Genomic DNA, 11,443 nt, shown 5'->3' with positions numbered 1-11,443 from the left:
TTGGACTTGTCCGTTGGTCTTGCAATGATGAATGTTACCGGTCCAACACCCTCGGACTCGCAGACACGGACTCGAAACGCCAAATTCTACTGGGAACCTGTGACCTTCCTAGTGAGCCACTTTACGATACCCACAAACGCACCGCGAGGCTTATCGATATCTGATAGGTAGAGAACCAGCTCTTCAAAGTCTCCCGACACCTATTCGAAAACACGTCGGAAATATTCTCGACCATGTTCAGCCTTCCTCAAGGTAATGTAGGTGTCATCGACGGGTCTGACGATGAGCATCCTCTGGTTCTGCAAGGTGTGAAGAGCGCAGATTTCGAAAATATATTGGAGGCGTTGGTGGCCCAGCAGTACGTTGTGCGGCTATGCTTGGCAATTGCCATCATCATCATCTCGTAGAAGGACCGCAACGCTCGGCCAGCGTGGGTGGATCTCCGTCTTGAAGCTGGCAACAATGTGGGGGATGCGCGACGCCCGCCGCTTGGCCATCAGTGAACTAACCAAGCTGAGGATGTCAGATGTCGACCGTGTCGTGTACGGGAAAGAATATGCTGTTGTGGATTGGGTCATATCTGGCTATCGGGATTTGGCTAACCGTAGAATTGTGATCACCACGGAGGAGATTTCGAGACTTACACTGCCCACTTGTCGGAAAGTTTGGCAGGCCCAGGTTTCCATCTCGAATTTTCAGCTAGGTGGAACGGGAGCGACAACAAGCCATGTTCTGGAAAACATCTTTTCTTCTGAAGTGAACGAGATATATCAAAGGGGCCAGGCCTTTGGAGACGAGGTACGTTCTCCCAAGCCAGGTTTCGTGCAGCCGAATCCTGTTAAGTGCGTGTGTACGTGGTCACTAAATTACTGCTGAGTCGAATCCTACAGTTTTTCTCCATATATGTACTTGTATGACATCGAAAGTTTACATGTAGTCTAATATCATTATACCTTCATCGCGAACAAGACACAGCCGTCCACGAAAGCCGTCGAAATCCACATCATAGGCGATAACACCATCCAACTTCAACCCAAGCTCCGTGATATCCAGCCGCATATCACCATTAGCCCTAGGTCCAAAATCGACACGCAAAAGGGTGAATGTGGTAGGAGCCATGCAGATACCCCGCACGGCCCCAGAGCGCGATAGCGTCAAGTGAAGATTGTAGCCCGACATGGCATTGTTGTAGCACTCCTCCGGAAACGACATTAACCCATCCTTCTCCAGAACCACGTCGAACACTCTGACACCCGGCATACCCCGTGCGGGTCCTGTGATGACACTACCCAGGAGACGTATACGCTTCGCTTGGTCTGAGGCGCTGACGAAGGTGGTTTCGGTGAATCCAGACGGACAGATGCCACTATGGGAGCCGGATAAAACTTTATTAGGAGCGGTGTCGTTGGTATTTGGAAGTGGGAAGGCCTCGAATAAGGTCTGTCGTCTTGAAATGTACATGAGGAGGAGATGCTGAGGAGCAATAATGTAGTCTATTTGAAAGATGCGTTCCTCTCCGCTTCCTGGCTAGGGTAAAGTCAATACACACAACCAGAGCTGCCATTCAAATCACGTACAGATGGGACATAAACGGGTACTTCATACGTTTGCCGAGTGGGTATGTGGAACAGCACGGCATTGAAAGCGTTTGACCCTTGTTGTCTGTTAGCACCGTGCACCAGCCATCCATTCGTGATCTTGGCAAAGCTTGACATGTTCCTCCCTATAGGTACGTCTGCGACCTGCAGGAGCGTCTTGCCAACAAAGTCAATCTGCCATATCCGACTGCAATACAGTCAGCTACGCCACTGCACAACAGCATACATGTACTAACATGAAATATTGAGGCAACCGCGACGATGCCACCGCAGATATGTACGAGACCTCCACAGAATCGTCCGTATTGGCGCGGTAGATCGAGTACGTGGATTCGGATTCGCCAGACCCGAAAATGCGACGACCCCAGTCCTCCGGTTTGGCGTCTAGATCATAGAACGAAAACGAAGATCGCGACCCAATCATTAGGTACCGTCCGTGGTATAATTTGATGTAGATATTATCGGACCTCCCCGGGGGGCATTTGAGAAACCGTTCGCGTGCATGCTCTGGCTGAGGTTTGCTCCATGCCTCGTCTAGCTTGATAGCGGAAATAAGAGCGCGTTCTACCTCCAAGGCGGACGTATCAGCAGGAGGCTCTACGGGAAGAAAGCTGTTGGAGTTCCGATATGCGTTGGTCCAGACAATCTTTTGGTGAGTAAGCGAGTGGAGATCCTTGGAGACCTACAGTTAGGCGATTGAGGTTAGATAAGGCCAAGAAATAGATTGAGCGACATACCTGTCGAACTCTGAGGATAGACACTGGACTTAGGAAGGAGAAAACGTTGTACAGGACGTCTTCTGGTAGACTGCTGAGATTCAGCGTCATGGTGACAGAAGCCGAGAGACATCAGTTTGATAGCCGGCGGTACCACTGCCACCGATAAGGGCAATGTTCAAGTTAGGGGCTTTTCTTGTAACTTGAATATCTGTATCTACAACGGACTTCAAGCCGAGGAAGAATAGATAAGTCAACACATGATCGATGATCACTGACCTTTTGTCAGGACTTCGAAGTTCTTTCATGTCCACCGACAAGAAGAGAGGCATTAATTCACAGACGCAAGAGTATGCACAAAATACGTACACTCGAAGGGCAAGATCTGTGGCGACGCCCAGAGCCGCATCATTACCTATGAGAAGTGCGAGCAGGATTCAACAGCTCATCCGATGTCAGCGGGACGAGAACTGATGCCTCCCGTCATACAGAGCATCTCTGTCACCCTCAGTCGTCGTTCTTACTAGTACTAAGAGAAATGCACAACAGCTAACTTTGAATAAAAAGGGCAGGGTGTTAAGCCTACGGAACCGCATGGTACAACGTAGTCAGAAGCCGGAAGCCAGAGCATACAGTTCACGAGATGAACAGAACAAGCAGGGGGGTTATTAAGCCTATACCTTGAATGACAACCCATCGCAAAGTCGAAACTGTCCAGTCACCTTCACCGTATCACTAATTGCCCGAACGACGCGGAAATGAGAGTCTCAAAAACTCAGAAAGTAAATCATATTGGATGATGAGTCTGTCAAGGATGTCCATCAGCTTCATATACTTGCGGCGCCGACTTATTAAACGTACTACTGCGGTCCTCTGGAGCCCAGCAACCTACCACGTCGACGATGAACCCCAGAGTGTGGGGAATAACAAAGGAATCGAGATCTAAGAAACCCCGCAACGTTTAAACCCATAAGGATCGATACGAGAGAGAAGAATTTGAGTGATAAATTCATTAGTCGATAGTAGTAACCGCCGCCAATAACCAAGAATCGACAGCCAGGTATAAGAGATATAATCGACAAGTGTCTTCAGATGTCGTTTGCTTTTGGAGCTCAAAATAAGCTGCACAATACCTATTAATTGACATACTAGTGCCACTATCGTTAAAAATAGGCATACCACTGCCAGAAATATCGACAACCGGGGAGAGCGTAATGGGGTATGGTGTTGATATTGATAGTGCGATCATCTCGTTACTAGTCAGGAACGAAGGAGCATGCCCTCACCTGTCTTCCTTTGGTCCAGAGTAGGAGGGTTACTACACCCGTGCTTCAAGACGCAGTCCGTGTTAAGTATCCCAGAAGAGGCTAGCGAAGTAAGAGGTCAATAGTGACTAGAAGCCAGAGCAGGTATCCCACTCCAATCCGGCGTTACTAGTCCATTTTTTGCGGCACGCCATCCTTTCCTCAGAGAAAATGTATCAGACTCAGCCAGGAGAACGCCTTCGCGTCAGAACGCAAAAGTTCAATAAAAGAAAAACACGAGGGTTCAAAAAGAGAATTTAACGCGGCCCGAACGCCGCACGCACAAATTGGTTCGGGCCCTGAAAACCGAACACGCGTTCTTTCTAGCTTTCAACCATGTCGTACATGAACGTCTCAGCAGAATCTCTCGCAGAATGTTGTGGTGTGGCGTCAAATGGCCAAGACGCCGCGCCTGATATTCTGAAGATACAGGTTTGATATTCCCACTGTTCCTGACCGAGGGTTAGGACTGACCCCCGATATGCCAGCTCGGTGTCGTCCAATCCTGGCCCCAGATTGAACAGAAGAGGGCCTACCAGTAGGGGATCCCAATATCTCAAATGCTCCACACAATCTCATACGTCAAATCTAACCATAGCGAACTTGCTGCAAAATATATGCCTTCTCTCGTAGAGAAATTTCGAACATCTGACGTTCCTTGGGGCTCAACTGCTGTAATGCTGGATGTAATCAGTTTTACGTTTGTATTCCGTGATTTCCTACGATGCTCGACGCGTTTATTTGACGCGTTTTCTGGAATTTCACAGACCGTTCTTTGTTCGATTCTTGCAGACCTCCGCCGGTCAGGGTCTGTCTGCAGTACAAGTCCAACGTATGATCGCATCAAGGAACAGCTTCAATCCGAGTACTCAGTCTCTCCACACCATAGCTGAAGTGTGCCAGTTCTTGGCGACACTCCTTGTTCTCGAGGGCACTGAAAAGATTACTGCAGATGAGCAGAAAAGCCTTGAAGAGATGCTCTCGGGATGGCTTCGCAGTATACCTCCCGTGTTTGCTAGTGAGACTTGCGAAAGGTGTTTGACCCTTCTCAGCGCCGACCAGTAAGCCGTTTCCCTCTCTTGACACCACTTCGGTTCCGTAACAAACTCGTGGCCGACGCGAAAAAGATGCCAATTTCTTCCATTTGCTTCTTAGCACAGTCCCACACAATGGATGACGACAATCTCCAAATGTGCCTTGCTGGGCTTGTTTCCACGTCTCTTCCATAGTGTTTAATTGCGGGACAAAGGAAGAGTAAAACAAGGCAAATGAAGCTTCTGTTTTCAAAATTTCATAAACATAGCGCCCTCGTTATTGGGTGTGAACGTCTTGCTAATTTGATTATCAGGGAGTCTCGATTTATGGCCAATTCGGTCAAGGGTATGCTCGAGAAGGCCTTGAGACAGTGCGGCGGAGCTGGCTGTGATCGTGAGACCAAAGACGATGGTTCTGCTCTCATGCAATGCGGAAGGTTAGTAAAGTCTCGACAGCGGCAATGAACTCTATACTGAAGACACATTTTTAGGTGCAAGTGTGCCGTTTACGTAGGTGGTCTCCACTCATCTCGGAACCTATGCGTGTGATGATGTGCATTTATCCCAGTGTGGAACGCAGCACCAGAAGCAAGCCTGGTCAATGCACAAATCGATATGCTTTGCCTCGTCCTTCTAGCTGCTGATTAGAAGAGAAATGTCCCAGGAAGCGACGCCACCAGATCCGAGTCCCGCAGAAAAAATAGCATTGGAAGTAACGAGATATAGAAGGTGGACCTGACTATTCTGGTGGAAAGTATAGTACCTCTTGGAAAACAAACTTTCCAGTCATATGGTGTACATTGTATTTACGCGGTGCTGCCGTGCCGGCCGCTGATCTAGTTATGTGGTTGGACATGAATGAATCGTGATATTGAGCTCGTTTTCCTGTGACCCAGAAAACGGTTCCACCGCTGTGCATATGGTGCGCGTTGATCAGCAGGAAGAAACTATTAACAGCTGGTGAGAGCTTTTCCGAGAGCAGGCCGCACGCTGCCGCACGGCCCGCATCCTTCCCACGGGCAAGCACGTGCAGCGTTACATAATCATGCAACTTTAAAAGCCACTAAATTTTGATGTGTGCGTCCGAGTGGAAGCACGGTAAGATGGACAGCTGCACATACTTCTAAATTCTGGACGGTTCCTTCTTCTGAGATTCTTATCTCCTTTCTTTCTGCACGTTACTGCACCCACATAAAAGGCCTTTCATAAAGGCCACTGTCTAGCTGGCTGCTGCGCGTATAGTCTGCGGTCGACAGCAATGGAGGCTTGTCCAGAATCTCTCGAAAAGGCGTGTATTTACCTTGACTATATCGTTTCCTTTCTAACGGAATTATCAGATCTTTCAAAGGGTGGAGGAAGAGACTGAGAGACGCGCCAAGGAACGGTTTGAAGATAGATCCCCACCAGACTCGCCAGAGACGACTCTCAGAGTCAAGTCACGACGGCGAGGCAGCGTATCTATCTCGCGATTTGGCCAGGTAACATCTCGTAATCCTGTAACGTGTATAGTGGCGTTCTGACGCTCCTTTCCAGCTATCTGACGACTTTACCCAAGTCTTCGATGCAGCCAGGAGCGCCACACCAACTCCCAGTCGAATGTCACCCCTAGCAGAACGGTCACGTTTCTTCATCAAGGTATATATAGCTCTTATTCCTAATACGCAACATTCATATAATACACCAGAACCGAAGCGACGACAGCCTTACGTCCGATAACCCCTCAGACGAGGATGGCCTATCTGAAGAGTCACACCATGTCACCCAGATGCAACAGATTGCTGGCCGTAAAACTACCATTTCCCGTGCTGTCAGTGGTCTAATCCCCCGGCGGCTCAGCCACGCTCGCTCGCCTAGTATTGTAGACACCGTCATCGATTCTGGTATGGTCATCGGAGTATCCGTGGAAGAAGCTACCACCGAAAATGCTCCTGATGATCTCCCCCCTCGCTGCGGCTCCGTGATGGTGGTACATAGTCTTCGGAATCAACCCTCCAAGTGCTCATTATCTCGCAAAGCCTCTTTCATGGCTAAAGCAAAAGAATTCACTCAAAAGTTTCGCCGGAGGAGTAACGCAGAGTTGTCAGTGGCCCATCTTACTTCCTGATCTGCTTTCTATGTGTGTGCTGTGATATTGTTCTACGTGTATATTAGGTTTCAATCATTGGATCGAGCTGTGCTTTACGCCTATTCTTTGCTTCCGCTCTGATCTTGTGTAACCCGCAATCGTCAATGCACTGCTTCAATGCTTGGCCCGTCGAAGATTACAATTGAGATTCGGCTAACACGTGATATGGCACTATCTTTGTGAAGGGTCGAACGTACGCTGTCGGATGGTACAATTGGGTACAGGAGTACTCAAGGCACCACGGGTCGATGCGAAACAAAAGAACACATCTCTTCCGGTCAATAACCGATGCCTTATAAGATAGCCGCCCAGCGGATGCGCGCTCTCATGCCCGTGTTGTCTGGCCCGCTACGCTGAGATTTTGACATTCACATTCCTTATCACCGTTTATTCCGTACAGCAAACCGAAACAGGATGCATGTTCACGACAATACCCCTTCGTGTTCCGATCTTTCGCCTTCCATTCACCACGACGAGGTATATCTTCGCACACCCATCATTGATTGCCCACTGACACCGAGCGCCCAGATGCAAAGGCGTACACCTTTCTATCACGTTGCGCGCGACAGCGACGATAGTTTAATCGTCGCAGATGTTCCTCCCTGGTCGGAGTCACTTGATATACCCTTATTTCGTGGGCTCGCCCGTCATCATGAAACTTATTTTCATTCCAACGAAACCGACTTTCTGCTCGACATTCTCGATTGCACATCCCTTGCGACCACTTTTGACCATTCCTGCTTGCGCTACCTAGACTTGCAGCTTCTGACACATCCAGCAGAATCCTTCGCTGACGTCTGCTGGACAGACGCAGTTCATGATGATGATTCTAATGAACGCTGCTCATTATCCTCTTCCATGTCCGATTGCCCGACATCTTCGCCTAGCTATCCGCCGTCTTCTTTTGGTGAAGAAGACTCGATATCGAGCACGTCGGAATCGATAACGTACCATGAGGACAATGACGAATTTAATATGCACAGCAAACAGTCTTATCCAGACCGTTATTTCAGAGAGGCGAGTTAACACCTTGTAATGTCCACATGAATGTTTTCTCAAATTCGACAAATTCTGGCCCTTTAGGTCTGTCCCCCCGTCGTCCAACCGGGGAAACGGGATTCATTTCTCTTTTTTGAACCCTCACGGTACTTTGCGTCCTCCAATCCCGCAGAGTCCGTGTGTTATTTCCCCACGACGGCGGCTGCCCCCCGGGCTCGGGAAAAGTCATATCGCCGCTTTGCAAACTTTTGCTTGAGGTTGCCGTGTCTAGTTCGACGGCGAAATTAAACTGGTATGTAATAGTCGGTTTCGTTGGCTTTTTCATTCAATATGACTGAACACCCACGATGTAGATGACGGCCGCCACTGAGGCGGCTTTGACTTGCAAGCAACCTGCTCAATTTCAGGGACAATTCAAGGACAATTCACATTAGTACATAGCGCAAAAGGACTTTGACATTGTACACATGCATTACAACACTCGTGGATCTTTTCCCGTATCATACCCCTTGACATTTTTAAAACACGTCCTATGGTTGTTTTTGCTTTTTCTTTGAGAAGCTGTGACGCGTTATTCTAACACGTGCTATCGTGACCGATCGTTTCGTCTACATCGGGTATTTCGGCCCGCGAATCTTCCCAAAAGTTCTTTGCTCGGGTCTCCCGCTCAAAACCAGCTTGGGGTTCGCTTAGAGCCTTCCATTGAAACTGTTGCTCCAACCTTCCCTACATCGGTCATGCAGACAAAGTAGCCTCCACCATGCCCCTACCACGTATCGATCCGAACCCAGCCTCTATATTCAAGTTCACACCACCAGGTCTCACTCTCGAACTTGCGCTCGGCCACAAGAGAGGCAACTGGTATCTCTTATTTGCACGCCCATACAGGACGGCAGATAGTCGAGAGGTCACACGGCTCGACACTCGCAATCCGTGCTTGAAAATAAAAAATCTGAGCGACTCCGGAGCTCCGCGGTTTTTGTTCGATTTGAAGACCGCATCGGGGTGGGAAAGAGATGGGGAGAATTTACTCGATTTTCTACTGCTTCTTGGGTGGGGTCATCCACCGGTGCTGAGGTGTCCGGTAGAGGGGTACGCAGGGAATGATTCTGTCATGGAAGTAGAAGTTCTTATTCCTGAGCATCGTCTTGCCCATTGGTGTGAGGCTTGCGGGAATTGGGAGTCTGTGAGAGATGAAGAACGTTGGATCAAAGTTGAGCAGACGAGATTGCCTCTTTATCTCTGCCCCTCGGTACGCTCTCCTAGATTTATAGGCATGGGCCGCCGACATTTACCCGTCTTCCAGTGTTACGAAAAGGACTGGATTCTTCCTCGGCTTGCTAGGCGTTCCGTAACCCTACTGAAGAGGTAGCTCTTGGATTTGGTGCCGGCACAGTGTACGTTACACAGCTCAATGATGCTGAATGGGCGCTGATGAAATCCTTACAGTACGATCAATCATATTCCCGCTTCGACAACTGGAACAGACGCTTCATGACGTCCTTCGGATCAGCACGGAGGCCACTGTGGACCAGCTGGTTCGTGACGTATTGCTCCGTGTTTTTGATTTTCGCAGCTGTATCTTGCGCCAGATCGAAATCGACATACCTGACCAACTCAAGTGAGCTGTCTCCCCTCCGGCATAGAAGCAATCACTTACATATCGTCGAAGTACCTGGTCATTAACAGTCAGAGAAGCGTGCTGGAGAATTCGTGTTTATAAAGACATACGACACCGCAGACACCTTGACTTCATTCTTGGACAATTGCTGGAGGTCGAATAACTGGCCCCAACCATCGTATTGTGCGATGATTTCTGCTGCGCCTTTGAGCGGTCGGAGATTTGCGTAGTCGTCGAACATGTTTGGGAATATCTAATTTATCAATATCTTGTTAGGCCGAGGTAACCGACCAATATAATTGTACGAACCATTTCGCCGGTGAAGTAGATTGGCTCCGAGTTGGCCAAATTCTTGACGGAAGACCAAGAGAATTGAGGATAATCCTGTAACGTTCGGGCCGCGGCCCATTTCGATGCATGACTGTAAAAGAATTTCGAGACTGAATAAAGGCATATAAATCGCAGTAGTACCCTTGACAGTATATTGCTTCATGCAATATTGAGAAAATGGGATTGCCGTCGAATGACTGAGCTTGTTCAATGAGCTGAATCGTCTTGTATGTCAAATGACCAAACGTGTCGAGATCATTGGCGGCTCGAAAGACAAGTTCTAGAAACAACTTGAATTTAATAAGCTCGTCCTGCCGATTAAGCGTGCGTACGTACGATGAACTCTGTCAATCCCCCCTTTGGAAAATCATGGTAAGGCGACGCTTGGACCTACATTATTATGACTCACCGTGCATACCGAAGTCCATGCCAAGATGTTGAAATCGATCAGGGCTAAGCCGTCCTCCATTAGTGACCTGTACCTCATTTTTTTCGAGATATGACATGATATTACGGACCTGGGTGGACGTTGAGTTACAAATCAGGACGAGAAAAAAGCCTCTGCGAACACGCTTAATGTCTTGTGAATATTTGTCATAATAAATCTTGTTTCTCTTCATAATCCTCACTGTACTGTCGATTAGCTTTGATGCGAAGTCATCATCAGAGAGATAGTATACTCGCCAACAGTGGCTGCATATACCGAGTCGGGGTGATCCACTAACGGGGCGAGCCCGCCAGTCGTAAATACTTCCTTTAAACCTTCGCTGTGGAAAGAGAGATACGTTATAGCACAGAATCCCCCAAAGCTCTGCCCCAATATTGTCCACTTGCGGTCTTCTGGATTCTGTTTGTGTCCTAGAAGGATCTTTCGGATGGATTCACAATCCTTTACTATGCTGTCCGCACGGAAGAACTTCAGGTAGTCGGCGATGGCTTGGTCTGTTTTCAGACTAGCAGGAAGGCTCTCAGGAGAGATGTGGGTACTAAGGCCTGTCCCTCGAGGGTCCATCCAAAGCGTCTGGAAGAATGTCAGCGGCTACTTGGTATCGAAGGCGAGGTTCGAACTTGGTAACCCTGCTCGTGAATCTGAAGTGACATTTTAGTGTACCGCCTGGGAAAGGAAGGAAGATACCCACTTCTGCAGCGTAACCGTTGATATTAGGGAACGGGATCTCATGTCCGGGACCGCCTAAATGTATGTGAGCCCTGAACATTGGGGAAATTTTGACGCACCCTGCAAGTATACGACTAGAAGGTGAAGATTAACAATTGACAGGAATTGTGTACGCAGATGAATACTAACGATAAGGCAGTTCTTCTTCCTCTGCAGCAGTCTTGGCCTTGCTCTTGGGTATCAGATTCCGCGCGAAAACGCGTATTTTCTCTCCGTCTGGATTGGAATAGTCGAGCGGAAGATCAAAGAATCGTTCGATGACCTTGATTCCCTCTGAGATTTGGGAGTTGCCTCAGTTTCTTCGATAGCTGGCTCCTGATAGTTTGCTCACCTTTGACAGAATACGTCTCCAAGTCGGTGCTGGATGGAACAGGTGGAGGCTGGGTCATCGTGAATTTCCGTATGTTCAGTTTACGATTTGTTATCGGTGGGCGTCGAAGGTAAAGAGAGATAGTGGAAGGCCATATGCCAGTGAGAGCCCTTCGGAACATGGCGGTCCGGTGCAGGCATTGAGGGCAGGCAAATGGCAGGTTGGAGGA

At 48.6% G+C, this 11,443-nt stretch overlaps 6 protein-coding genes across 6 annotated transcripts; 4 read left to right on the top strand and 2 right to left on the bottom strand.

The window, feature by feature from the left end:
• The first annotated feature begins 316 nt into the window (after positions 1-316).
• EV420DRAFT_307469 (uncharacterized protein) lies at positions 317-1,077 on the top strand. The gene has a single exon (XM_060481630.1). It carries the CDS (start codon positions 463-465, stop codon positions 874-876), a length of 414 nt encoding a protein of 137 aa, XP_060331416.1. The 5' UTR covers positions 317-462; the 3' UTR covers positions 877-1,077.
• EV420DRAFT_307431 (uncharacterized protein) lies at positions 902-2,634 on the bottom strand. Its single transcript, XM_060481629.1, has 4 exons — positions 2,336-2,634; positions 1,835-2,280; positions 1,578-1,785; positions 902-1,527 (listed from the first exon to the last, which is right to left on the bottom strand). Exons 1-4 carry the CDS (start codon positions 2,423-2,425, stop codon positions 928-930), a joined length of 1,344 nt encoding a protein of 447 aa, XP_060331415.1. The 5' UTR covers positions 2,426-2,634; the 3' UTR covers positions 902-927.
• Positions 2,635-3,939: 1,305 nt separating this feature from the next.
• EV420DRAFT_1538791 (uncharacterized protein) lies at positions 3,940-5,582 on the top strand. Its single transcript, XM_060473021.1, has 7 exons — positions 3,940-4,050; positions 4,107-4,156; positions 4,217-4,318; positions 4,386-4,679; positions 4,967-5,089; positions 5,144-5,162; positions 5,221-5,582. Exons 1-7 carry the CDS (start codon positions 3,955-3,957, stop codon positions 5,287-5,289), a joined length of 753 nt encoding a protein of 250 aa, XP_060331414.1. The 5' UTR covers positions 3,940-3,954; the 3' UTR covers positions 5,290-5,582.
• Positions 5,583-5,715: 133 nt separating this feature from the next.
• Positions 5,716-6,974, top strand: EV420DRAFT_307281 (uncharacterized protein). Its single transcript, XM_060481627.1, has 4 exons — positions 5,716-5,940; positions 5,990-6,130; positions 6,186-6,287; positions 6,337-6,974. The coding sequence occupies exons 1-4, from the start codon at positions 5,911-5,913 to the stop codon at positions 6,754-6,756; spliced, it is 693 nt and encodes a 230-aa protein (XP_060331413.1). The 5' UTR covers positions 5,716-5,910; the 3' UTR covers positions 6,757-6,974.
• On the top strand, positions 6,975-8,331 carry EV420DRAFT_307282 (uncharacterized protein). The gene is made up of 4 exons (XM_060481628.1): positions 6,975-7,254; positions 7,306-7,794; positions 7,861-8,068; positions 8,130-8,331. The coding sequence occupies exons 1-3, from the start codon at positions 7,192-7,194 to the stop codon at positions 8,062-8,064; spliced, it is 756 nt and encodes a 251-aa protein (XP_060331412.1). The 5' UTR covers positions 6,975-7,191; the 3' UTR covers positions 8,065-8,068; positions 8,130-8,331.
• An 899-nt stretch (positions 8,332-9,230) lies between these two features.
• Positions 9,231-11,395, bottom strand: EV420DRAFT_1642173 (alpha/beta-hydrolase; the record flags this gene model as incomplete). Its single annotated transcript, XM_060477323.1, has 14 exons — positions 9,231-9,384; positions 9,437-9,451; positions 9,508-9,650; positions 9,707-9,818; positions 9,869-10,007; positions 10,064-10,084; positions 10,137-10,245; positions 10,297-10,371; positions 10,431-10,748; positions 10,796-10,816; positions 10,867-10,919; positions 10,964-10,978; positions 11,034-11,177; positions 11,236-11,395. The coding sequence occupies 14 exons, from the start codon at positions 11,393-11,395 to the stop codon at positions 9,231-9,233; spliced, it is 1,479 nt and encodes a 492-aa protein (XP_060331411.1).
• Positions 11,396-11,443: the final 48 nt, after the last annotated feature.

The sequence above is a fragment of the Desarmillaria tabescens genome, assembly GCF_030435595.1.
Source record: "Desarmillaria tabescens strain CCBAS 213 chromosome Unknown EV420scaffold_15, whole genome shotgun sequence".
Lineage (NCBI taxonomy): Eukaryota > Fungi > Basidiomycota > Agaricomycetes > Agaricales > Physalacriaceae > Desarmillaria > Desarmillaria tabescens.
This window is presented reverse-complemented; position numbering and strand designations above follow the sequence as displayed.

What these genes read in the sequence shown, in the direction of transcription:
- EV420DRAFT_307469 (XM_060481630.1), top strand. Translation starts at nt 463, where the DNA reads ATGTGGGGGATGCGCGACGCCCGCCGCTTGGCCATCAGTGAACTAACC.
- EV420DRAFT_307431 (XM_060481629.1), bottom strand. Translation starts at nt 2,425, where the DNA reads ATGACGCTGAATCTCAGCAGTCTACCAGAAGACGTCCTGTACAACGTT. An exon ending in CTATCCTCAGAGTTCGACAG is followed by an intron (nt 2,281 to 2,335) that starts GTATGTCGCTCA and finishes GCCTAACTGTAG; the next exon opens with GTCTCCAAGGATCTCCACTC. An exon ending in TACCCGTTTATGTCCCATCT is followed by an intron (nt 1,528 to 1,577) that starts GTACGTGATTTG and finishes ACTTTACCCTAG; the next exon opens with CCAGGAAGCGGAGAGGAACG.
- EV420DRAFT_1538791 (XM_060473021.1), top strand. Translation starts at nt 3,955, where the DNA reads ATGTCGTACATGAACGTCTCAGCAGAATCTCTCGCAGAATGTTGTGGT. An exon ending in CTGATATTCTGAAGATACAG is followed by an intron (nt 4,051 to 4,106) that starts GTTTGATATTCC and finishes CCGATATGCCAG; the next exon opens with CTCGGTGTCGTCCAATCCTG. An exon ending in CTGGATGTAATCAGTTTTAC is followed by an intron (nt 4,319 to 4,385) that starts GTTTGTATTCCG and finishes GGAATTTCACAG; the next exon opens with ACCGTTCTTTGTTCGATTCT.
- EV420DRAFT_307281 (XM_060481627.1), top strand. Translation starts at nt 5,911, where the DNA reads ATGGAGGCTTGTCCAGAATCTCTCGAAAAG. An exon ending in CTATCTCGCGATTTGGCCAG is followed by an intron (nt 6,131 to 6,185) that starts GTAACATCTCGT and finishes GCTCCTTTCCAG; the next exon opens with CTATCTGACGACTTTACCCA. An exon ending in GGTCACGTTTCTTCATCAAG is followed by an intron (nt 6,288 to 6,336) that starts GTATATATAGCT and finishes ATAATACACCAG; the next exon opens with AACCGAAGCGACGACAGCCT.
- EV420DRAFT_307282 (XM_060481628.1), top strand. Translation starts at nt 7,192, where the DNA reads ATGCATGTTCACGACAATACCCCTTCGTGTTCCGATCTTTCGCCTTCC. An exon ending in CTTCCATTCACCACGACGAG is followed by an intron (nt 7,255 to 7,305) that starts GTATATCTTCGC and finishes CCGAGCGCCCAG; the next exon opens with ATGCAAAGGCGTACACCTTT. An exon ending in CAGACCGTTATTTCAGAGAG is followed by an intron (nt 7,795 to 7,860) that starts GCGAGTTAACAC and finishes CTGGCCCTTTAG; the next exon opens with GTCTGTCCCCCCGTCGTCCA.